Raw genomic sequence first — 27,063 nt, forward strand, 5'->3', positions numbered from 1 at the left:
CCATACAAACAGATCTTCTTTGTCAATTTTATCTACTCCCACCATGGTCCTGAACACCGCAATCATGTCTCCCCTCTTTCTCCTTTCCTCTAACGAAGGCAAATCCAGTTTTTCCAGCCTCTCTCTGTATGACAGGTCTGTCAGACTGGGGACCATCTTGGTTGCTGTTCTTTGTATTCTCTCAATCTTGTTTATATCTTTCTTTTTGTGTGGGGACCACACTACCGCTGCATATTCTAACCTGGGGCGGATCATGGCCACTATCAATTTTTTCATCATTTCCTCATCCATATAATGAAATGCTACTCTTATGTTAGTCAAGAGCTTATAAGTCTCTCCAACTATCTTGTTAATGTGCTTTTCTGGTGACAAACTATCTTGGACCAGCACTCCCAAATCTTTCTCTTCTCTCCTTTTTGTGATTAATTCATTACCCAACAAATAATTCAGTGATGGTCTCCTGGTACTTTTACCCATTTCCAATATTTTACATTTCTTTACATTAAATTTCATTTCCCACATCCGGCTCCAATTGTGTATCCTATCCAAATCCTCCTGCAGTATTTTAGAATCCTCCTCAACCTCTACCTTCCTCAAGATCTTTACATCATCAGCAAACAGACTCGCATAACTGTTCACACCATCTACCATATCATTTACGTAAATCAGGAACATTACTGGCGCCAACACTGAGCCTTGAGGGACTCCACTTGTTACTTCCCTCCATCCAGACATCTTTTCCTTTATTACTGTCCTCATTTGTCTGTCTCTCAAAAAGTCTCTCATCCATTCTAGAAGTTTCCCCTTTAGTCCTCCTATATATTCTAGTTTCCACATTAGTCTCTTATGAGGTATCTTGTCAAAGGCCTTCTCTAAGTCTAAGTACACACAATCCACCCAACCATCTCTCTCCTGTACCACATCAATCGCTCTTGAGTAAAAGCTCAACAAGTTTGAAACACATGACCTTCCACTTCTGAATCTAAACTGACATTCAGCCAAAATATTCATCTCTTCCAGATATTTTATCCATCTGTCTTTCAGGATTCTCTCACACAATTTTGCGACCATGCTGGTTAGAGACACTGGTCTATAATTCAGGGGTTCTTCCCTGTTTCCTCCCTTGTAAATTGGTACCACATTTGCCCTCTTCCATTCTTTTGGCACTTTCCCCTCTTCCAGTGAGCATACAATTAAGCTGTGAATTTTATCCGCCAGTTGTTCTCTGCATTCCTTCAGTACCCAATTAGAAATTCCATCAGGTCCTGGGGCTTTCCTTACATCTTGAGTTTCCAGTAATTTATACACTTCCTGCACCTCCACTTTTATATCTTTCATCACCGGAACATTTCTAATCACTCCCTCCCCTTCCACAAGCTCCTTTTCTTTAGTGAAAACTGACTGGAAACGTTTGTTCATTATTTCTGCTTGCATTGCCGCATCCTTAAAGACCTCTCCATCTATTTTCAGCTTGGTGATTCCTTCCTTTTGTTTCAGTTTGCAATTAACAAATCTATAAAACAGTTTGGGTTCATCCTTGCATTTGTCAATTATACCTTTTTCAAAATTCCTTTCTTCTTCCCTACGTATTCTTGTGTATTCGTTTCTTGTTCTTTTATATTCTTCCTTTGTTCTGTCGTTACCTCTCTTTCTCCAATTGTTCCACGCCTTATCTCTCTTTTTTTTTGGCTATCATACACCTTCTATTAAACCACTCCTTTTTCCTGTTTTCTTTCCCTCTTACTCTTGGTACAAATTTTTCCACTCCCAAATTATAGAGGTCTAGAAAGATATCCCACTTCCTCTGTATCTCTCTTGTTTCTCTGAATTTTCTCCAATCCGCATTTTCAAAAAAGTTTCTCAATCCTGTAAAATTTGCTTTGCCAAAGTAGTATCTTCCCTGTCTATGAAGCTCGTCTCTTGGCTCGACGTTTCCTATTAACATCTGGAACTCAATGACCACGTGATCACTTTTTCCCAAAGGACAGAGATATTCCAATGATTCTATTACATCGGGTTCTTTGGTGAACAGTAAATCTAACCTTGCTGGTGTGTCCTCACTTCGAAAACGTGTCTCTTCTTTGACCCACTGCGTCATCACATTATTCATTATTATATTTAATAACATAGTACCCCACGAATCCTCGCCGCCTCCCGAGTACCATTCCTCCCAGTTCACCTCTTTACAATTAAAGTCACCCACCAAAATTATATTATTGCTTTTCTCAATTATTTTTTGCAAGTAGCTAGCCATATCTGACAACATCTCATGGTATTCGTCATCCTTCCATGCTCTCGTCTTTGGGGGAACATACACTACCGCCATATCTCTCTTAACATTCTCTCCAGTTTCTAATTTTATATATATCACTTCAGCCCTGCCTTCTCCCATTTCCACAGTATCTACATTTATGTTGTTCTTCACTGCTATCATCACTCCTCCCTTTTTTTCTTTTCTGTCTTTTCTCCACAGTTTGTATTTACCATCTCCCAAATGAACATCAATATCTTCTCTTAATTTGGTCTCTACAAAGCACATGACATCAGGTTCATGTTCTCTCAAGAAATCATTAATTTCGATCCTTGTCGATATGAAACCATCAACATTAGTATATATCACCTTCAAATTATTTTTGACATTATTAATACCCTCTTCTCTCCTACTCTCTGTCCGTACCACTTCCTCAACTTCTGATCTTTCACAACCATCCCCCCTAGTTTCCTTCACTTCTATTTCCTTAAATACCATTTCCTTACTTTCATATCCAATACTCTCCAAAAAAAAAGTATTACGTTCTTCCTCTGTCCTCTTATCATTTTTTTCCTTTACTTCTTCCTTTAATGATTTTAAAACTTCTATTTCTTCTTCATTCAGATCTTTTCTTATTATAATATTTTCCATTCCCGCCTCTTTGCTTAATTTCCAGGTCACTTTAAGTATCTCATTTATTACACTTTCTGATGTAAACTTGACTCTCATTGGTCTTGTTTCCCCTTTCTTATAAGGCCCTATCCTCCTTACTTCCTCAATTTCTTTTACCCACTTGTCTCCTTCAGGGTCAATCTTGCCTAATATTCCTCTCACCATGTTCGTGTCTCTCTCGAGTCTTGCGAACCTAACCTTTTCTTCCTCTTCCCTGTTTCCAAATACTACCACACATCTGTTCCTTTCTACAGTTTCTCTCACTATTTTCTCTTTTTTCTTCAGTATTTTCACTACATTTTCTTCCATTTCTTTCTTGTTCATTTCCCTTTCTTCCTGGATGATCTCTCTTAAGCTGACCACTTCTTTCTGTTCTTCTTCTACGTGTGCCCACTTTGCCTTGTGTTCTTCTAGTACATTACTCACCTTCTCCGTTTTATTAGTACTCTCTTCAAGTTTCCTCCTCAGTTCAACATTTTCCCTCTTCAAATTCTTAATCTCTTCATTGGCTGTTTCGTTGGACTGGATTAGACTCTGTATGGTGGTTTCCGTATTTCCTGACACATCCTTTATCACTAGATTCTCTACTTTTTTTTCGAGTTCACTAATCCTCATAATTAATGTTTTCACCAGGTCCATGACATTAGTATTAGCATCAAATCCTTGAAATTCCATTCCCTCAATGTTTACATTTTCGGCCATCTTTAACGTACCGGTAAAGTACCTAAACAGCTGTTACCGAATAAGCCACAAACATTCATGTATACGATTGCCAACAAATCTTTACATTTTTGGTAGTCTACCAACTTTCATTATTTTAAATTTAAAGAAAGACCCTAGGAGACAGGACAGACAAAATTCCTGAAACTACTCAAGGTTAGGAGCGATGCCTGGGACGACCTCTCTCTCCGGCTGTTCGTGTGTGTGTGTGTAAAGCTATGTTTGCATATATGAGAGAGAGAGAGAGAGAGAGAGAGAGAGAGAGATGCCGTAACTATTTCACCTGTGGGTATTTGCCAAGCTCAAGTGTCAGGGGAATACCTCTCACTCTCTCTCTCTGTAATTTCCTACACTTCTGTTTTATCTGTCGGTATTTTCAAGGGTTTGAAGTAATGTGGTTATTACAAGAATTACTGTTACATATATAGGTCGGTAGCATTAATATTTTGTTGCATTCACCAACTGTTTCGTTATACCTAACCTCTTCACTCATATTACAATGAATCTATCACAATTTTGTCATGGAAATTGTATAAATAATTGTTAAATGAAAATATAGTTATGGTACTCTGATAATGTCCTAGAGGTACATTAGACATGACTGGGTCCACATTCATTTATTTAGCCTGTTACACAGACCCCCTGGGTTCTCCGTGATAATGCATTGCATAGGGACAAGAAAATCCTTTAAGCATCTTATGTGAACATTTGATGCTCATACTTGAACATATACCCCCTAATAATTATTAATCTTACTGTAGTCAGTTATTTTTCATCATAAAACTATTAACTCACTGTATACCTTGTTGTTTATTAGGCAGATTTTGATCAGGGACTGCTCCTGACTTTAGCAGTCTTCTGACTGCTGGTGGTGCCCCCAGCAACTCGCTTTGCAGATCTCTGGCATACTGTTGCGAGATGAAATGCATTTCACAGACACGGCCAGTGGGAGAAACCTTGTCCTTCTGTCCACACAAATGTATCCACTTTTGCCTGTTGATTTTATCATTTGGCATGCGAAAGTGTCTCAGAAACTTTCCATCAGATGTCTTCCCTGAACACCCAAACACACTGCACATCGTGAAAAGTATTTTAACTTGATGAAATGTATAAAATAAAGCAGGCTATGCATCACAAATGGCTGGTAAAAACACACTGTTGTCCTGCTCCTGTGAGTGAGACAGCCATCCAAGTGACGTCACGGGTCAAGGCCACCAATCATAGATGACCTGCGCAAAACCGACCTTATTTTGGTCCAGAGATGAGCACACTGTTTGAGTCTCTACACTGTGGTTGGGGTGGTTATGACCATGTACATTCAACCCCCTGCTATCACGCGTTCAGCTATCGCGTTTATCTGCTATCACACACACATCAAATGCACAACCATACATGATATCATGCACCCCAAGACCACTATCACGCATTGAGTTTGAATCGCCCGGGTTCTGAACGCCGCACCGGATCGGTGCGACTCATCCTCCTACGTCACAGAGCATCCCCGCTGGTGATTGGCTGACGCTCCCCAACCGTCCCGCCACTTCAGTTGAATGCGTGATAGCTCTCTGCTGACAGTGAAAGAGGAATTCCTTACACTTTTTTGTGTGTGTGTGATATAATGGCTGACAGACCACACAAAAAAAAACCACCATCGCCGAGCGGAAGCTGGCGGGAAGTTCAAGGGATGTAAAGCCACGAATAAACCTGACATATGCCCAGAAACTAGAAATCTGCAAGCTTATTAATGGTGGTGAGACAAAGAGAGCAGTAGCAAAAAAGTTTGGAGTGAACGAGTCTACTGTGAGAGGCATTTATTTAAAGAAAGAATATATTGAGAAACATATGAAACTTGCTCCTTCAGCTGCTGCCTCAGATGCAAGAAGAAGTTCAAACATAGTGCTCCTGAAGACAGAACAGTTATTAAATCGATATCTAGAGACAGGCTAGGTGAAACTTAGCTGTGGACACTAAAGAAATCATGAAGACAGCCAAAGAGATCTATTGAGGTGTGGCTGAGAAACTTCGAATCGAAACCCCACCAGTGTTTCTCGCTTCAAAGGGGTGGGTGGATAGGTTTTTGATGAGGCATAAAGTGACAAATGTTAAAATAAGTGGTGAGGCTGCAAGTGGTGACAAAGATGCTGCGCGTATGTAACCGGAATCACTCAGGAAAATCATTGAAGCTGGCCAATACACCCCCGATCAAATCTTCAATATGAATGAGACAAATTTTTACTGGAAGGCAATGCCTCGTCGCACGTTCATAACTTCCAAGTCTGCTAGAGTGCGTGGGAGGAAGGCAATAAAAGAGAGATTTACCCTTTTATTTGCATGAATGCATCTGGTACCTGCCGCCTCAAGCCTACAGTTGTCCATTGAGCGAAAAAACCAAGAGCTTACACTGGATATAACATGAAAAAACTTAATGTGCACTGGTTGTCGTATAAAAAAGGGTACATGTCGGCCAAACTATCCCTCGACTGGTTTAATGAATGTTTTCTCAGCGATGTTGAGGAGTTTTGCAAGACCAACAATATTAGATTCAACATATTGCTCTTATTAGACAATGCACCTGGCCATTCACCTCTTCTGAGGTCAGAAAACCCGAATGTGACTGTGGAGTTCCTGCCACCCAACACTACCTCTCTCATTCAGCCTCTGGATCAAGAAGTTATCTCTGTGGTGAAGGCTGCATATTCTAGGCAACAATTTCGATTGATGCGGCAGGCTACTAAGGACACCTCACTCATACAAAATCTGGTTGACACTGAGGGAGAAGATGAGGCTGAGGCCACAGCTGCAGACACCGAATCAGAACAAAAGATGTTAAAATATTGGAAGAGCTTTACGATAAAGCAGGCGATTGATTTGGTGGTCGAATGTTGAGATAACATTACCCCAGCAACAATAAATCACGCATGGCGCAACATCATGGAGGGTTTACCTGAGGACAGGCAGGTTAAGGTACCAGGTAAGCCCCAGTCAGTGGAGGCAGAGCTGGAGGCTGCAGCTGAGGAGGCGAGAGGTATTGCTGGCCGTGGATTTGAGGGCACAACTGGCGACGAGATACGAGATATGTTACGACCAGCACCAGTTACTGCTGAAGATATTCTATACTCTGCTCCATATAAAGTGGCAGAGAAGCTACTCCCAAGTCCTAGTCGAACGCAGGTGACCGTACAAAGGGATAAAAGTGACCTCACCTGATTCTTTCTCCAGCCTATTCTCCTGGGAGAGAGAGAGAGAGAGAGAGAGAGAGAGAGAGAGAGAGAGAGAGAGAGAGAGAGAGATTTGAACTGTTTATTGTCTAATCTTCAAATATAGCAATAATATTTTTTCTGACCTAATATTAATTAAAACTACATCCAATCCAAACATGAATTTGTGTAATTTGAAGGCATTATTACGAGTTCTATCATGATTTGCAAACCTAAGAAAATCACCAATTCGTTGCAAAATGGTGAAACGTTATAATTATTAAAATATCAGTCATATGATTGGCTGAAAATAACTTCTATCAAGATAGAGTTTTACATAAAAAAAAATGGTGAAATACGCATTACCCTCTCTCTCTCTCTCCCTTCTAGTGTGTGTGTGTGTGTGTGTGTGTGTGTGTGTGTGTGTGTGTGTGTGTGTGTGTGTGTGTGTGTGATTAATAGGAAAAGGGAAAGTTTCTCCCTCTCTCTCCCCTCCCTCTCTCTTTGTTCTTTCCTCCTTCCCTCCCCCCTCCCCCCCTTCTCTCTCTCTCTCGTATAATATTAAACAATGCATGTATATGGCTTATATTTATATTTACAACTCTTATTTACAACAAGTATACACAAGACACCTCACACAACACTTGTTTATTCTTCTTCATCTCTGCTGGACTCGTTCCATATATTGATAACAAAATTTTCTACCATGTGGTTTACAGCAATGTCATTTCTCATAAATTCTTCTATTTTTTTTTTTATGTGCCACACATTTCTGCCAGTTTTCTGCTGCTACTTTTTCTATCGCATTTCTCGTCAGCTCTTCGATCACTCGTAATTTTTGAGAAGAATTTGAGTTTCTCTTCCTCACATCATCCTTTACCTGAGCCCAAATCAGCTCTATGGGGTTGAGCTGGCAATGATAGGGAGGAAGCCGCAGCACCTGGTGACCAGGATTATTGATGATTTCATCAATTTCAAACAACTGCTTGTCTTTGTTTTTTTTTGTTTTTTTCACTTGGTGTAGCAGCTCAGCCTTAGTGTGCAGAGGGTTATGAGGGAGGTTGTTATCAAGAAGCCACTTTATAATTTCTTGTTTTCGTAAGCTCTGTGTTGGTGCTTTATTTATGATTTTGCAGTGGTATGATGCATTGTCCATTATTATGAGTGACCTGGCGGGATGTTGGGAAGCATCATCAAGGGCGTTCCAGGAAATGCTGCATGTGACCCCAGGGCAAAAGCTCCACCCATCTTGACCTGAGGCCAAACACACACTTGAACCAGCACGGGTCAGCAGGTGCTCCACTCATGCATTCCCTCCTTCCTCTTCTTTGTTATCATTCATCTCAAGCTATACTCACCCAAGAGTCCCAGCAGGTTCCACATATTTTTATAAGAAATGTCGATAGAGAATATACCTTATATGCGAGTGCGTGGGAGCATGTGTGTGTGTGTGTGTGTGTGTGTGTGTGTGTGTGTGTAATTCACCAGGTCGGTCAGCATCACTTGATAGTCGTGATCGTCAGCATTTTACCCTCCCGGAAGGGAGCTGAGAGCTCATATAGTCCGATCTAAGGGCAAGGCTGTGACCTTCACACACCCACACACCCGTCCCCTTGCTCAAGGGGGACAGTAACCACCCACTTTGTCAGTGAAACTTTTCGCAACCTGAGCGAGGCGCGAACTCCCGTCTACCAGATGGCAAGCGAGAACGTTACCACTGTGTGTGTGTGTGTGTGTGTGTGTGTGTGTGTGTGTGTGTGTGTGTGTGTGTGTGTGTGTGTGTGTGTCTCTCTCTCTCTCTCTCTTTCTCTCTCAGGAGAGGAAGGAGAAGGGAGGGGCTGGAGGAAAGAGGGGGATAATCCTTCAAAGGTCACCTGCATTCTACGTTTGACACAGACTTGGGAAGGATAATACAGGTTTCTCTCCGCCAGTTTATATGGAACAGACTATGGTAGAAGATGCTGAGGAAGCTGAGGATAACCCAGGAGAAGAGGTGGATGCAGGAGAGAAAGTTAAGGAGGGGCTGAGTATGGAGGACATTAAGACTTTGATTGAGTTGGGTGGCCAGATACGTCACATTCTAGAGCAAGATACCACTATCAACAGCGAACAGCGTACATCCTACATTAATACAGCCCTTGAAGGTTATGAGGACAAGTACCATGCCTACATGAATGCCCTACACCAGCGACGAATCACAGATTATTTTCATCAGCACCCAGTCCCTGAACCTACACCCGAACCGGCCCCTCAACCTCAGCCCACGCCTGGCCAGGAACCACAGCCAGGCCCTTCCAGCCAAGAGCCAGACTACGAGGGCTTTGACTAAGATGTTTTCTTGGACAATCTGGACCAGAGGAGAAAAAATATTTTGAGGAGAGAGAATCAGGCCTGTGACAGCGCTGCCGGCAACTAAGCCACTCCCAAGCCTCGGAACCTTCAAACCACAAAAGCCTTCCTTAATCCTTAAAAAAGTAAGTTTGATGGCCTTTTATGCTGTTTATTTTTTCATTTTAATATTATTATTAATATAACAATGCTTTATTTCATGTTGGAGGAGAGATTGGCTGGAAATCGGAGGCATAAAATGGTTAAAAGTTAGAAAAATGGGCCACCAAAAAACCGATTAGACATTTTCCCATTGATTCTTCAGTTCAGCTATCGCGAATTCAGCTATCAAGCGCGTTTCCTGTAACCAATTAGGCGCGATAGCAGGGGGTTGAGTGTATGTGGGTGCTCGTACCCAGGTAAGAGTGAGTGGAGGTTTGAGTGATGAGTTTTCCATGAATGCTGGTGTGCATCAGGGGTCAGTTTTGAGTCCCTTGTTGTTTATTGTGGTACCTGAAGCCCTCTCACATGACTTCAGAAATGGACTCTCGTGGGAGATCTTGTATGCTGATGATTTGGTGTTGACTGCAGAGAATGAAACGGAGGTGGAGGAAAGATTTAGGAAGTGGAGAGACGGTATGGAGCACAAGGGCTTAAGAATAAATGCAGATAAAACAAAAGTGATGATATCTAGGGTTGATGGTTGCCACAAGGGCATTGGAAGTAATTCCATCTTGTGCAGTGTTTGTGGCACGTGGGAGCACAACATGTAGTGGTATTAGAGGTAGTTTGCAAGATAATGCTGATTTTATGTTTTACCTATTTGTAGTATACAGGAATTGAGCAATGCTCGTGTTGTCCTGTCTCCATATCCACATTTGTCAAGTCTACCTTTACACACATGAATGTTTTTCTCATGCACCATCGCTTTGTCTAAGTTGTTCCAAATATTTATGCATTTACCTAATATACCTAATTGTGATATACATGGAATGTGCTATGCTCGTGGGTTTCCGTCGCTGTTTCTCTATAAGTCAAATTTAACTTTAAACTCGTTTAAGTTTTTAGACTGGACGATCTCTTTGTCCAGGCTATTCCATAAGTCTATACTTCTGTAAGGAAAGCTATATTTCTTGATATCCTTCAAGCAGCTTGACTTTTTCAATTTCATTCCGTGTCCTCTAGTTGCTCTCTTATCCCATAAATACAGATCTTCTTTGTCAATTTTATCTACTCCCACCATGGTCCTAAACACTGCAATCATGTCTCCCCTTTTTCTCCTTTCCTCTAACGAAGGCAAATCCGGTTTTTCCAGCCTCTCTCTGTATGACAGGTCTGCCAGACTGGGGACCATCTTGGTTGCTGTTCTTTGTATTCTCTCAATCTTGTTTATATCTTTCTTTTTGTGTGGGGACCACACTACCGTTGCATATTCTAACCTGGGGCGGATCATGGCCACTATTAATTTTTTCATCATTTCCTCATCCATATAATGAAATGCTACTCTTATGTTAGTCAAGAGTTTGTAAGTCTCTCCAACTATCTTGTTAATGTGCTTTTCTGGTGACAAACTATCTTGGACCAGCACTCCCAAATCTTTCTCTTCTCTCCTTTTTGTGATTAATTCATTACCCAACAAATAATTCAGTGATGGCCTCCTGGTACTTTTACCCATTTCCAATATTTTACATTTCTTTACATTAAATTTCATTTCCCACATCCGGCTCCAATCATGTATCCTATCCAAATCCTCCTGCAGTATTTTACAATCCTCCTCAACCTCTACCTTCCTCAAGATCTTTACATCATCAGCAAACAGACTTGCATAACTGTTCACTCCATCTACCATATCATTTACGTAAATCAGGAACATTACTGGCGCCAACACTGAGCCTTGAGGGACTCCACTTGTTACTTCCCTCCATCCAGACATCCTATCCTTTATTACTGTCCTCATTTGTCTGTCTCTCAAAAAGTCTCTCATCCATTCCAGAAGTTTCCCCTTCAGTCCTCCTATATATTCTAGTTTCCACATTAGTCTCTTATGAGGTACCTTATCAAAGGCCTTCTCTAAGTCTAAACACACAATCCACTCAACCATCTCTCTCCTGTACCACGTCAATCGCTCTTGAGTAAAAGCTCAACAAGTTAGAAACACATGACCTTCCACTTCTGAATCCAAACTGACATTCAGCCAAAATATTCATCTCTACCAGATATTTTATCCATCTGTCTTTCAGGATTCTCTCGCACAATTTTGCGACCATGCTGGTTAGAGACACTGGTCTATGATTCAGGGGTTCTTCCCTGTTTCCTCCCTTATAAATTGGTACCACATTTGCCCTCTTCCATTCTTGTGGCACTTTCCCCTCTTCCAGAGAACACATGATTAAACTGTGAATTTTATCCGCCAGTTGTTCTCTGCATTCCTTCAGTACCCAATTAGAAATTCCATCAGGTCCTGGGGCTTTCCTTACATCTTGAGTTTCCAGTAATTTATACACTTCCTGTACCTCCACTTTTATATCTTTTATCACCGGTACATTTCTAATCACTCCCTCCCCTTCCACAAACTCCTTTTCATTAGTGAAAACTGACTGGAAACATTTGTTCATTATTTCTGCTTGCATTGCCGCATCCTTCTAGACCTCTCCTTCTACTTTCTATTTGGTGATTCCTTCCTTTTGTTTCAGTTTGCCATTAACAAATCTATAAAACAGTTTGGGTTCATCCTTGCATTTGTCTATTATACCTTTTTCAAAATTCCTTTCTTCTTCTCTACGTATTTTTGTGTATTTGTTTCTTGTTCTTTTATATTCTTCCTTTGTTCTGTTGTTACCTCTCTTTCTCCAATTGTCCCACGCCTTATCTCTCTCTTTTTTTGCTATCATACACCTTCTATGAAACCACTCTTTTTTCCTGTTTTCTTTCCCTCTTACTCTTGGTACAAATTTTTCCACTCCCAAATTACAGAGGTCTAGAAAGATATCCCACTTCCTCTGTATCTCTCGTTTCTCTGAATTTCTCCAATCCGCATTTTCAAAAAAGTTTCTCAATCCTGTAAAATTTGCTTTCTCAAAGTTGTATCTTCCCTGTCTATGAAGTTCGTCTCTTGGCTCGACGTTCCCTATTAACATCTGGAACTCAATGACCACATGATCACTTTTTCCTAAAGGACAGAGATATTTCAATGATTCTATTACATCGGGTTCTTTGGTAAACAGTAAATCTAACCTTGCTGGTGTGTCCTCACCTCGAAACCGTGTCTCTTCTTTGACCCATTGCGTCATCACATTGTTCATTATTATATTTAACAACATAGTGCCCCATGAATCCTCGCCACCTCCCGAGTACCATTCCTCCCAGTTCACCTCTTTACAATTAAAGTCACCCACCAGAATTATATTATTGCTTTTCTCAATTATTTTTTGTAAATAGCTAGCCATATCTGACAACATCTCCTGGTATTCGTCATCCTTCCATGCTCTTGTCTTAGGGGGAACATACACTACCACCATATCTCTCTTAACATTCTCTCCAGTTTCTAATTTCATATATATCACTTCAGCCCTGCCTTCTCCCATTTCCACAGTATCTACATTTATGTTGTTCTTCACTGCTATCATCACTCCTCCTCCCATTTTTTCTTTTCTGTCTTTTCTCCACAGTTTGTATTTACCATCTCCCAAATGAACATCAATATCTTCTCTTAATTTGGTCTCTACAAAGCACATGACATCAGGTTCATGTTCTCTCAAGAAATCGTTAATTTCGAGCCTGGTCGATATTAAACCATCAACATTAGTATATCTCACCTTCAAATTATTTTTGATGTTTTTTATACCCTCTTCTCTCCTACTCTCCGTCAGTACCACTTCAGGGAGAACAGGGAGATTGTCAGGCATGAATGGATTGAACATGCTGGTGAATCTCTTGAGTAGTGTGGAAGAGTTTTGTTATTTAGGAGACATGTTATGTGCTGGAGGTGGGGCTGGAGCTAGCTCTGTGGCTAGGGGGAGAAGTGGTTGGAAGAAGTTCAGGGAGCTGTTGCCTCTCCTGACATTCAGAGGGCTGTCCTTACATGCTATGGGTTCTTTGAATGCAGCATGTGTTAGGTGTGAAATACTGTACGGTAGTGAAACCTGGGCAGTAAAGGAGGAGGATGTTCACAGGCTCAAACATACAGAAATGACAATGATTAGGTGGATGTGTGGTGCGTTCCTGCGTGCAAGGCCTGAGGGGCTGGGTTTAAGATGGAAGAGTTGGGAGGTAGGATGGGATTGAAGAATGTATTGGTGTTGTGACGAGGCACAGTAGATTGTAGTGGTTTGGGCTGGTGGAAAGAATGAGGGATGATAACTTGCAGAAAGTGAGAAGCATTAATATCGGGGGTGGGGTTGCGAGGAGCAGACCAAAAAAGACGTGGGACGAGGTCATTATGTGTGAACTCAGGGTTAAGGGACTGAACAGGGAGGCTGCCATAGATCGAGCAGCATGGACAGCTGCCATTAGGTGACCAAGGCTGACGCATGCAAGCATTTTGGAGCCTTCAAAAACGAAACGATTATTGATTGCCAGGGGGTAAGGACACTTTCTTTCAGAGGCCAACAGTCCTGTTAATTCAGCATTCGTGAGTAATTAACTCCACTATATACTGTTGGATGAGAAAGTTTATAAATTTCTGGCTTTTAGAGAACTGGCGACGTAAGCCAAATAAAAAAATTATAGAATTCTCAGAATCGGCAACGTAAGCCAGAATTAAGTAAAACTTAATACTTTAATTTCATAAGTTGACTGCGCCTGTCATAAGAGGCGACTTTCCGTTTCCTCCCATGAGTAGTAGAGATGTATTCAATGTATTCTTTTCCTCCCAATGAAAACTGGTGGCAATTTATTCAATTTCCCTTTCCCCCCTGACAAATGGCAACCTCTCTTCCAGGATAATAACTCCTAGCATAATCTTATTCCAGGATAAGAACTCCTAGCTTTAAAGATAGGTTATTAATGAAATACTGTACAGGTATATCCCAGTTTAACGATGCAATTAGTTAGGTAAAAACCCATGGGTAGACAGGGTATTGTATATTGGGGTAGATTTAACATGTAAAGTACAGTACAGAGATGCATTTCTTAGTCTTGGGTTTCCCCACAACCAAGTCTTAAACCCATCCAAATGAGCCCAAAAACAAGTTTAAAGCCAATCTAAATGGCCTAACTGCTGTCAAGGAAGCTAACCAAAGCCTAACACCTGTATATAACTCACTAAAACCAAGAAAAAAATCTGAAAATCATAAAAGAGATGTTAGAAAATAATCAAACACCTCTCATCACTCACTTCTTGTAAATCCATATCTGGTCCTGGTCATCATCCTTGCTATCCACCCCGAGGCTAAGGAACATGTGGTGCTCCCCAACAGTCAATCCTCCTCCTCAAAGCCCTTAAACCCTATCTCTGGTGGAGGGTCAAAGGGGGTGAGAGGGGAAGCCTGGAGAGGAGGGCGGGAGACTGATGCACTAGCTCTGGAAGTGGCGATGGGGCGTGATGTGATGGCTCAGGCTGTGGCAATGGGGTGCGATGCAATGACTCAGGCAGTGACACTGGGGTGCAATGCTATAGCTCAAACGGTGGTGATGGGGGGCGATGCGATGGGGATGGGGGTGGCGATGGAGTGCAATGCGATGACAGAGGAGGTGGTGAGGGAAACAGCTGCGATGACCGGTCAGGTGACGAGGGAGACCACTCTGATGACCGATGAGGTAGTGACGAAGACACATGAGGTGACTCACGTCGTGGCGAGGGAGAAAGAGGCAGTGGCCGACCTGGTGTGGGAGATGGAGGCTGGGGCGAGGAAGGGAGTGATGGAGTGCCGCAGTGGAGAAACAGGTGACATGGGAGACGGGGATCGGCTGGAAGTGAGGTCCAACACTAGGGGCCGAGCACATCCTCGGCAGGAGGAGGCCTTCAGTGTGTCTCTGCTGGTCGATGGCTGGGGAGATGCTCTGTGGGTCGCTGGCGTGGCGGGGGCCTGTTTGAAGAAGGCAGTGATTGCTGTCTGCCTGGCCACCCCCTTCATATCCTCCAGCATTGTCCTGTACACCTTCATCCCCTCTTCCAGCCGATCAGCTGCGTCCATGCTTCATCCTGGGAGAGGATCATTTGTGCACAAAAGTGCAATGACCTCGTCCACCTTGGTCACCATCTCCCTCAGAATGTTCATATTGAAGGCTCACACTCCAGGGATGACCTCATCCTCCTGTGCCTCCTGGTGTGCCCACTGAATCTCCATATTGAGGACCTTCTCATTGCTGAGCTCCTCCCTGTGGCTTTCCAGGACCTTCTCCACATCCTCCCCGTTGACCTCCTTGACGCCCGCCTCGCGCGACAGTTCAACAATTTCCTGCCACACACTGCTCCAGCAGAGCTTGCATAACCTCGGGAAAGCCAGTGAAGGAGTGTACGCACTCCAGCCACAGCTTCTGCCACACACCGTTCATGGTGGGCTGGCTAGCTTCCCACCACACTGCAGTGATGTTCTCTTTAGCGTGGCGTATATTGTAGCCTTTCCAGAATGTTTGCACTGTCGTCTTGTTGTCGCTGTCACAGGCCCTCACCAACTGCTGCACAGTGCGGCGGAGGCAGTACACCTTGAACGTTGTGATCACCCCTTGGTCCATGGGTTACAACAACAATGTGGTGTTGGGGGGTAGGAATACCACTTCTATGCTGCCTGCCCAGTCCTTCGTTGCAGGAGCGTGGCTAGGCGCATTGTCCACCACCACGAGAAATCTGTTGGTTAAGTTCTCCCTGGAGGTATACCCCTTGAGGACATGAGAGAGGTAGGAATGAAAATAGGACGAGCAGATATTGGAAGTCAGCCAGGCCTTCTTGTTACACTTCCAAATCACCCCTAAATTTTCCTGCACATACCCCACCAGAGCCCTGGGGTTCTCGGAGTGGTAGACCAGCAGCGGCTTCAACTTGAGGTCGCCCTCTGCGTTGCCCCCCAGCAGCAGTGTAAGCCGGTCCTTCGAGGCCTTGAACCCTGGAGTAGACTTTTCATCAGTTGCAAGGAATGTCTTTGGGAATATTCTCTTCCAAAAGAGCCCAGTCTCATCAAAACTTATAACCTGCTTCGCACTGCAGCCACCCTCTGTGATGATGTGCTTCAGCTCGTCAGGAAACGCTGTCGCCGCCACCATATCTGCACTTGCCGCCTCACCATACATCTTCATGTGGTGCAGGCTTGCCAGCCTCTTGAAGCAGTCAAACCACCCATGGCTAGCCTTAAATGTCTCACTATCATCAAGATTCCGTCTCATCTTTACTTCGTCCCATGGTGAGAGAGCCTTGGTGCAAATGACAGCCTGACTCATGGGTGCCTTCCTCCTGTTCTGGTCCTCCACCTAATTGCGGAGCATCCGCTCCAGCTCCTCCATCCCAGGCTCTGTATGGCAGGTAATATGGGAGGTGGATAAGGTTGCAAACTCCCCAGCGGCAGCCTTAATGGCTTCCCCCTTATTGATAATGGTGGAAACAATTGACTGGGCAAGGTGGAGAGCCGAGGTGATAGCACATGCACCCTCGCTTTTGTCGTGGTGCTTAAGAATATCTAGTTTCACTTCCAGAGACACAGTTTTATAAGCACGCTTTGTGGGAACATCGCCAGCACTAACATAAGCAGGCTGCTTATCACCCCAACTAGGGTCTCCACTAGCACTACCACTAGCCCCACCACATGCAGCACCCTTACCAGACATAATCACACTTATTTACACCAACATTCATACAAAATCGCATCCCATACACGATTAGTATTACTGCTCTACTCACAGCACTGCTCGTACTCAGCTATGATGCATTATGACAGAGGCTTGCGTAACGCTGATGATACAACACGATGAGGGGTGGGCGTGCGTAAGAGAGTTCCTCACTCAGAGATGGCAGGTGCACGAAGAACGATATGAGTGAGCGCAGGGTTAGCGATGGGTGTGGGGGCTGTGTGAGCGTTTCTGTTCATCCTGGGAGGCGGGTGGATTCAGCTGGCCGCAGGAACGCACGTGATTCAAAATTTCGGTCAATCGCGACCTCTGAGGGCCCATCGTTAAACTGGGGCGTGGCCATCGTCAAGCGAAGTATGGTGGTACTGTACTTCTACCCCCACCGCTAAGCCGGGGTATCGCATCTACAGGTACTGTGTACATTGAGGTATACCTGTACCAACAAGCTTACTCACTCCTAGCTGCTCGTTAGTTATAATCACTAAAGTTTATAGACACTAGCCTTTTTTTTTTTTTTTTTTTTTTTTTTAAATGCAAGGAAGAAGGAAGCAAAGGCCAGGAGCCTGTACAGTGTTCCCTCCAAGAAAAAAACAAACAAAAACATGATAAGAGAACCAAATTCAAGAACTGTTCCTTTCGAGATGCCTGGACACACTGCGTTCAAAAGACTGGAGATCATAAGCAGTAGGAAATATGGACAAAGGGAGACAGTTCCAGAGCTGACCTGTTGCATATATGAAGTACTGGGAGTAACGATTAGTTCTTGCATTAGAGAGTTGGACAGAAAAGGGATGAGAGTTTGTTGCTAGACGGGTGCCACACGCCCGCCGTAGTAGAGGAGGGATGCAAGCAGACAATTCAAACAAGCAGTGAGTATTGAAGTAACGATAGAAAAGAGATAAAGATCCGACAGTATGGCGAAGATACAGAGGTTGAAGGAAGCTAGTAAAAGGATGAGAGTTGATGAGATAAAAAGCCTTTGACTCCACCTTGTTGAGAAGAGCTGTATATGGGGAGCCTCCCCACACATGAGAGTTGAACTCTATTGTAAAGTCAACAAGTGTGTAAAGACAGTATGGAGTTGGGTTAGCACATTTACAAGAGGAAGATTTTACAAGAAGTATTATGTTCTTTCCAAGACAAGTCGAGAGAGAGAAAAAAAATGAATATATTTCAAGATGATGCAGGATTAAGCTGGATATTGTTAAAAATCAGAGAGTATTCCTGTGGAAGATTTTATTGGGTTGATAAATGTAAGAACTGAGTTTTTGATGCATTAAAAACAACAAGATTACTTTTACCCCAATGGGAGATATGAACCAAGTCAAATATTAAGGATGCCATTGCCTCATCCCCTGTTTGTTGAAGTAACTTCTGAGTTGAAGGGTGGAGTCATCAGCGTATGAGTTGACAGGGTTAGATGTACAGCTTACAAGGTCATTGATGAACAAAAGAGAGGTGGTGATATGATAGAACACCATTATCGATAGCTCTAGGAAAAGAATGATGGGTGCCTACAGCAGCAGCTATACAACAACCAGAATGGAAGCACAGATAAAAGGATAGAAACTGTAAGAGGGCAGTTTGGAAATGAAAGATTTACTTTAGACTCAATCAAAACCCTTTGAGATGTCAAGTGCAACGGCAAAGCTTTCACCAAAGTCCTAAATGGAGGATGACCAGGAGTCTGGAAGTTAGGTGAGAAGATCGCCAGTGGATCGTCCCTGGTGGAAACCATACTGACGATCAGAAAGAAAGTTGTGACAGGAACGATGCTTTAAAAATCTTTTGTTAAGAATAAACTCAAAAACTTTTGAAATCCGGGATATTAAAGTAATTGGACAATAGTTAGAGGGTTGGCAATGGTCATTCTTCTTTGGGACAGGCTGAATGAGAGCTAACTTCCAGCAAGAAGGAAAGTACAAGTTGATAGACAAAGGCAAAAAGAGTATACAGTACCTAGGCAGCGTGTAAGCCCAGAAGCACAATTCTTGAGGACAACAGGAGGGACCCCATCAGACTGATATGCCTTGTTAGTATTGAGGCCAGTGATGGCAAAGAATACATTTAATGTCAACCGTGAGGAAGTCAGAGGGGTGGTAAGTGACGGAGGACAGCGCTGGAATCGTCTAAGGTGGAATTGGAGGAGAAAGTCTGAACAAAGAGTTCTGCTTTATCAGCACAAGAAGTAGCTATAGAGCTATCAGGATGGAAAAGAGAAGGGAAAGATGATGAAGTAAAGTTGATAGAAAGGTTTTTGGCAAAGTGCCAGAAGGAGCAGGAAGTATTCTTTGCCCTGCTAAAAATAATTTCACCCCTACTAAATGCTCTGAACTCTCCAACTTGAATTCTTCCCGCTCCTTCTGGCACCCTGCCAAAAACCTTTCTAACAACTTTACTTCCCCATCATTCCCTCCTCCTTTCCACTCTGATGGCTTTGTGGCTATTTCTTTTACTGATAAAGCAGAACTCTTTGCTCAGACTATCTCTTCCAATTCCACCTCAGATGATTCTGATGCTGTCCCCCCATCTCTTCCCCCCCCCACAAACTTCCTCATGGCTGGCATTCAAATTTCTTCAATTGATGTATTATCTGCCATCACTGGCCTCAGTACTAACGAGGCATATGTGCCTGATGGGGTCCCTCCTGTTGTCGTCAAGAACTGTGCTTCTGTGCTTTCGCTTTTGTCTATCAACCTGCACCTTTCCTTCTTGCTGGAAGTTTGTTCTCATTCAGCCTGTCCCAAAGAAGGGTGACCATTCCCAACCCTCTAACTATGGCCAAATTGCTTTAACATCCTGTATTTCCAAAGTTCCGAGTCTACTCTTAGCAAAAAAAAATTTAAAGCATCTTTCCTATCACACCCTTCTTTCTGATTGTCAGTATGGGTTCTGCCAGCAATGCTGCACTGGTGATCTCACCTATCTTTCAGATTCCCAGTCATCCTCCTTTTTGGAATATGGCAAAAGCTTTGCCACTGCACTTGGCATCTCAAAGGCTTTCGATTGAGTCCGGCATAAATTTTTAATATCCAAAATACCCTCTTACGGTTTCTGTCCTATTTGTGTCTTCATCTCTAGCTTTCCTTCTGGTCGTTCTATAGCTGCTGTTGTAGACGGCCACCATTCTTCTCCTACAGCTATCAGTAGTGGTGTTTCTTAGGGTTCTGTCCTATCACCTACTCTCTTCCTTTTATTCATCACTGACCTTCTAAGCTGTACAGTCATCCCTTAACATCCGCATTTTTAACATACACAGTTTTAAATATCCACAGGTAGATATAACATAAATGGTTTTAAATATCCGCAGGTGGATATAGTTCCAGGGCTGGATTTACTAAAGTATTTTATCACACTGAACTCTGCTGACACTGTTCATTGCAAATGTAACATTATCCCACACACACAGTACATGGCATTAAGTCATCAGGGGAAAAGTTAGGACACGCTGGGAGTAGTTCTTTTCTTCCATGTGCCCTCAATGAGCTGGTCTGAACCAGTTTGCTGCCCACTCCCCCTCTCCCTTGTACCCCTCAATGACCTGGTCTAAACTGGTTTGGTGCCCTCCCCCCCTCTCTCTCTCTTGTAGGTAATACGAAGCAATAAGCACTCAAATTGCACTGAAATCATACCAGAGTGGCTGAAAGTGTTATTTTATATTATATTGTGAATTACTGTGATAAAATAAAAGTGATTTAGTGATACTTTTGCGATAATCTGAGAAGTCATGATGCCAAACGCATTAGCTAGCGAACATTTTTGCAGTTGCAAAACCGTGCAGCAATGCTATGAAATGACTCATGTCATTACATCAATAAGCTTTATAAAAGTAAGTGGTAATAAGAGTCATTCATGAAGTTTGATAAAGTTGGAAATGATTTTCCTCACATGGTTACTGTTTCTACCGTTTTGTTAAAGTCTAACATAAACACAGGAATATCGTAACAAAATAATGGGAGACTGGCTAGAGGTGTTTTATTTTTATTATCACTGCAATTATTGTGATGAGGTAACATGGCTGTAATCCTATTTTGTATGGAAAAAATCTTGTGGTTTGGTGGAAGTTTCCACCTCCCTGGGCTATTTCTTGCATCAGACAGTCAAAACACACCTTGTATTCTCTCAAATCATTCTCTGTGCTTGGAGTGCCTACGGAAATGCAGTTTGTTGCAAATGATAGTACAAAAATTGACGTTTGTCTGACAAAACTTTTAGCTCTCAAGATCATAGAGGGTTAAAACACGAGATGAAAACACAATTTTTGTCTCATTTCTCTGCAATGAGCACAGTCACTATGTTGTCATCACAGCCGCTGCAGCCAAAGGGTTAAGGGGGGTCCAGGGGTGTTTTTAAAGGGGGCAGCAGATATCCGCAAATCTTTAACATTTGTGGGTGTCTCTGTTACCTAATCCCCGTGGATGTTAAGGGAGCACTGTACATCTAACCCTGTCCACTCATACGCTGATGACTCCAACCTTTGCCTTTTCATCAACTTCCCGCTGCATCCATCTCAGCAGTTACTTCAACAAACGTGGGCTTATGCTATGGCACACCTAATGTCTGACTTGGTTCATATCACTGATTGGGTAAAAATAACCCTGTTACTTTTAATGCATCTAAAACTCAGTAAATTCAGTTCTTACACCTATCAACCAGTCAAAATCTTCCTCAGGAGTACCTTCAATCCTGCATCATCTTTAAACATACCTGGAATTTCATTCTCTCAGGATTTATCTTGGAATGAACATATAACCTCTCTTGTATAATCTGCTTCCAAGAGACTGGGTGTGCTAAGCCAACTCCATCCCTTCTTTACTCCAGCACAGCTGTTGCCTTTATACGCAGGTTTTATTCGCCCTTGTGGAATACGACTCATGTGGGGAGGCTCCCCATATACAGCTCTTCTCAACAAGACGGAGTCAATGGGTTTTTTGTCTCATTAACTCTCCTCCTCTTACTGGGTTCCTTCAACCTCTGTCTCTTTGTCGCACTGTTGCATTTTTATCTCTTTTCTATAGCTACTTCAATGGTCACTGTTCCTCTGAACTGTCTGCCTTCAACCCTGCACTACTATGGCGGGCATGTAGCACCCGTCTAGCAACAAACTCTCATCCCTTTTCTATCCAACTCTCTAATGCAAGAGTTAACTGCTACTCCTAGTCCTTCATGTATGGAACCGGTCAACTCTGGAACTGTCTCCCTCTGTCTGTTTTTCCTACTGCCTACAATCTCCAGTCTTTCAAATGCAGTGTGTCCAAGCATCTTGAAATGAATGGATCTTGAATTCAGCTCTCTGTTATTCTGTATGTATATATATTTTTTTTCCTAGAAGGGGCAGTTTGCAGGCCCCTGGAATTTGGCTCCTTCTTCCTTGCTTAAAAAAAATAATAATAAAAATAACCTCCCTCCCTCCTCCTCTTCCTTCCTTTCTTCTCTCAATCTATCAGAGTCCCTCTTCCTCTTCCTCCTTTTCTTTCCTTGGTCCCTCAACCTTCCTTTTCTTCTATTCACAATACCTCAACATTCGCCTCCTATTCGTTAATCTACGAACCTTTCTTTTTTTTTTCTTCTCCTTTCTGAAACCCTTTTGTCTTCCTTCCTTTCTCCCCTCAGTCTTCCTCCCTTATCCCCCACCCATGCATCCCCCTATATTCCTCCTCCTTCAACTCAGTCCTCTATCTCCCCTGTTCCCTTAACCACAATTTCTTTTTTCTTCCTTTGCCCTTTTTCTTTTCCTCAAGCTCCTCTTCCTTCCCAATCTATCTTACCCACTCTGCTTGCATCCTTTTTTTTTTTTTCTTTCTTTTTTTTTCTTTACTCTGCTAATGCCAAGCAGGGGGACCACTGATGCCATATTCACTGATTGACAGCTTCAGGAAAATATATTGGAAAGAAAAGGGAACTGTGCTTTGTTTTTGTTGATTTGGAGATGGCCTTTGATATAGTCCCTAGCAAGGTGGTGAAGTGGGCAATGAGAAAGCTTGGGATCAAGGAGTGGCTGGTAAGGGTAGTTATGGCCATGTATGTAGGTGCTCGCACCCAGGTAAGAGTGAATGGAGATCTGAGTGATGAGTTTCTGTGACTGTTGGTGTGAATCAGGGGTCAGTTTTGAGTCCTTTGTTGTTTTTCATGGTACTTGAAGCCCTCTCACATGACTTCAGAAATGGACTACCGTGGGAGATGTTGTATGCTGATGATTTGTTGTTGATTGCAGAGAATGAAAGGGAAGCAGATGAAAGATTTAAGAAGTGGAGAGAAGGTATGGGGCACAAGGGTTTAAAAATAAATGCAGATAAAACAAAAGTGATGATATCTAGGGATGGTGGTGGTACTATCAAAGAGAAGGGAGAGTGGCCATGTGCAATTTGCTACATGGGTGTGGGAAGTAATTCCATCTTGTGCAGTGTTTGTGATAAGTGGGTGCATAACAGATATAGTGGTATTAGCGGTAAACTGCAGGATAATGCTGATTTTATGTGTACGGTGTGTTGGGGATAGCAGGTGGAGATTAGCAGGTGTGTGGTGTGTTGGGGATAGCAGGTGGAGATTAGCAGGTGTGAAAGGATTGAACTTGTTGGTGAGTCTCTTGAGTGTGTGAAAGAATTTTGTTATTTGGGAGACATGTTACATGCTGAAGGTGAGGCTGGAGCTAGCTCTGTGGCTAGGGTGAGGAGTGATTGGAAGAAGTTCAAGGAGCTGTTGCCTCTGCGGACACTGAGAGGGCTCTCCCTATGTGCTATGGGATCTTTGTATGCAGCATGTGTTAGGAGTGTAATGCTGTATGGTAGTGAGACCTGGGCAGTAAAGGAAGAGAATATTCACAAGCTCAAATGTACAGACATGACAATGATTAGGTGGATGTGCAGTGCATCCCTGAGTGCAAGGCCTGGGGGGACTAGGTTTACGATGGAAGAGTTGAGAGGTAAGATGGGACTGGAGTGTATTGATGTTGTGATGTGGAGAGGTAGACTAAGGTAGTTTGGGCATGAGGAGAGGATGGGGGATGATAACTGGGTGCAGAAAGTGAGAAACGTTAATATTAGGAGTGGGGTTGCAAGGGGTAGACCAAAAAAGACCTGAGATGAGGTCATTAAGTGTGACCTCAAGGTTAAGGGATTGAACAGGGAGGCTGCCAGAGACAGCAGCATGGAGAGCCACCATTTGGTGACCAATGCTGACACATGCAAGCATGTTGGAGCCTTCAAAAACGGATAAACAAAAGCAAACGAAGCTTCTCCCTTCTCTCCCTGCTCCTCCCCTCCTCCTTCAAACATTCCTCCTCCCTTCCCCTTGATAGCAGCGACCTTTGCTGTGACACTTACAAGACTATTTTTTCCCCTCAATCAATCATTCTTCCCTACTCCTCTCCAGCCCTCAACTTCCTTCATCATCACCTCCTCCTTTTCCTCTCCTTGACAGCAGTGATCTTGGCTTTTAATACTACCAGGCTTTTTTTACTCCTAGCTGAGTAAAACCATTTGATGTTATTTAGAGTTGAAAATCAGACTTGTTTCGATCATGAGAGTTAATGGTACCTGCATTATCACTTTCGCACTCCTAAGATTCACTCACAGATGAATAGAATCATTAGGCACTAGCTGGAATAAAATACCAGAGTTCTGTTGACCATGAAATTGTTTGTGGTACCACAACAATTTCCTTTCCTTCAACTAATCAATCCTCCCCTTCCCTTCTCTCCAGTCCTCTTTCTCCATCCAATCTTCTCCTCCCTTTTCTCCAGCACTCTTCCTTCCTCCAATTTTCCCCTCCTTTTCTTTCTAGCCCTCTCTCCTCCTCCAATCTTTCTCCCACCTCCTCTTTAGCCCTCTCCTTCCCTCCACCATTACCTCTTCTCTCTTTCACACACCTGTCCCTGTGTATTCCTCGCTCTGTACCACTCAGGATCCGAGGGTGGCCTATCAAGCACCTCCATCCTCTCCCCCTTGGTGAAGGACAACTCATGTTCATTTTGTGCAGTGAAGGAATACAGCGCCACCACCACGTCCAGCACATTCTCCGCCATTGTGTAGGTGTGGTCATCTTCTGATGGTTCCTCTGTGGTGTAGTTGGAGGGGAACCACCCCACCAGGTTGTTATAGTGACCACGCCACCAGCCATCGTTGCTCTTCTCCAGGATCAACACACGGGTACCTGGACGTAAATCATAGCTTCAGTATTGGATTAACGGTCAAAACTATACTCCAGCATACACAATAAACACCAAATCCTATAGTACTCTCTCCAAAGTGTAGGGGTACAAGACAAAGTCTATACAGTTTTGGACTATGGCAGTGGGAAAAAAAAGTTACAGTCAGTCCAATATTAACCCTTGTGAGATGCAAGTACCTGAAGGTAGGATACTGTAGTCCAAAACATTCAATGGCAGGTAACCAGTCTACATCCTTGGTAGTAATTGCATAACTAAAAAACCTCCAGCCTCCTTGTGACTTAATCCTATTCGATGCAACCCGTCACATTTTTGAGACGCCCTAGCTAATTTACACCAATAAACTCTAGTTTTAAGTAATGCATGATTTAAAGAATGTTTTCTTATCAAATCACTGGGAACAACAAATGGTAAAAAAAAAAAAAAAAAAAAAAAAAAAAAAACTGGGTTGAAATAGCACTTTTCTCTAAAATTAATGATTTCTCCTTGTGGAAGGCACTAAACAAAAAGAGAATGCATGATGATGGGTTGAATATCTGGGACCATATCCTATGCAAGCCTAATGGTTGCAACACAGCTTCCAGATGTACGATACAGTTTACTAGATTAATCAAAAGTATTTTATAATCTATGTATTATTCACTGGTATTGCTTTCTGAGACCTCATACCCAGTGAAATGGTTATTTCATGCTCTCATTTTATTATCTATATATTATTCAATGGTTTTGCTTTATGACTCCTCATACCCAATGAAATTGTTGTTTCATACACACACACACACACACACACACACACACACACACACACACACACACACACACACACACACACACTGACAAAGTGGGTGGTTACTGTCCCCCTTGAGCAAGGGGATGGGTGTGTGCATGTGTGAAGGTCACAGCCTTGCCCTTAGATCGGACTATATGAGCTCTCAGCTCCCTTCCGGGAGGGTAAAAGCTGACAATCACGACCATCAAGTGATCCTGACCGACCCGGTGAATTACACACACACACACACTAGAAATGAATATACAAGAATATGCAGAGAGGAAGAAAGAAACTTCAAAAAAAGGTGTAGCTGACAAATGCAAGGAAGAACCTGACTTGCTTTACAGGTTTGTTAATGACAAACAGAAACAAAAGGAAGGAATCAATAAGCTGAAAATAGAAGGAAGTGTCTATAAAGATGCAGTTATGCAAGCTGAAGTAATGAACAAATGCTTCCAATCAGTCTTCACTAGAGAAAATGATTCTGTGGAGAAGGAGAAAGTGACTAGAAATGTAGTGTTAAAAGATGTAAAGGTTGAAGTGCAAGAAGTATACAAATTACTGGAAACTCAGAATGTGAGGAAGGCCCCAGGACCAGATGGGATCTCTAATTGAATACTAAAGGAATGCAGAGAACAATTGGAGGATAAGATTCATGGTTAAATTTTGTGTTCTCTGGAAGTAGGGAAAGTGCCTCAGGAATGGAAGAGGGTCAATTTATAAGTGAGGAAACAAGGAAGAACCTCAGAATTATAGACCAATGTCCCTGACCAACTTGGTCGCAAAATTGTGTGAGAGAATCCTGAAATACAGATGGATAAAATATCTGAAGGAGATGGGCATTTTGGCAGAAAGTCAGTTTGGATTCAGAAGTGGAAGGTCGTATGTTTCAAATCTGTTGACCCACTCAAGGCGACAGACGTGTTACAGGAGAGAGGAGTTGGGTGGATTGTGTGAATTTATATTTGGAGAAAAGGCTCTGACAAGGTACCCCACAAGTGACTAATGTGGAAATTGAAACACACAGGAGGACTGAAGGGGAACCTCTTAGAGTGGATGAGAGACTTCTTGAGAGACAGCCAAATGAAGACAGTAATAAAAGACATGATGTCTGGATGGAGAGAAGTAACAAGTGGAGTCCCACAGGGCTCAGTGTTAGCGCCCGTAATGTTCCTGATTC

At 42.8% G+C, this 27,063-nt stretch overlaps 1 protein-coding gene across 1 annotated transcript in view; it reads right to left on the reverse strand.

The window, feature by feature from the left end:
• The window catches only part of dock (SH2/SH3 adaptor protein dock), a 340,556-nt gene that overhangs the window by 111,087 nt on the left and 202,406 nt on the right, over nt 1-27,063 (reverse strand). The window contains exon 4 of the mRNA XM_080286156.1: nt 24,815-25,098. Within this exon, the coding sequence (XP_080142282.1) occupies nt 24,815-25,098 (284 nt within the window). The remainder of the gene's footprint in view (nt 1-24,814; nt 25,099-27,063) is intronic.

Source organism: Coenobita brevimanus, chromosome 110 (genome assembly GCF_032717465.1).
Source record: "Coenobita brevimanus isolate Jiangsu-jjx chromosome 110, ASM3271746v2, whole genome shotgun sequence".
Lineage (NCBI taxonomy): Eukaryota > Metazoa > Arthropoda > Malacostraca > Decapoda > Coenobitidae > Coenobita > Coenobita brevimanus.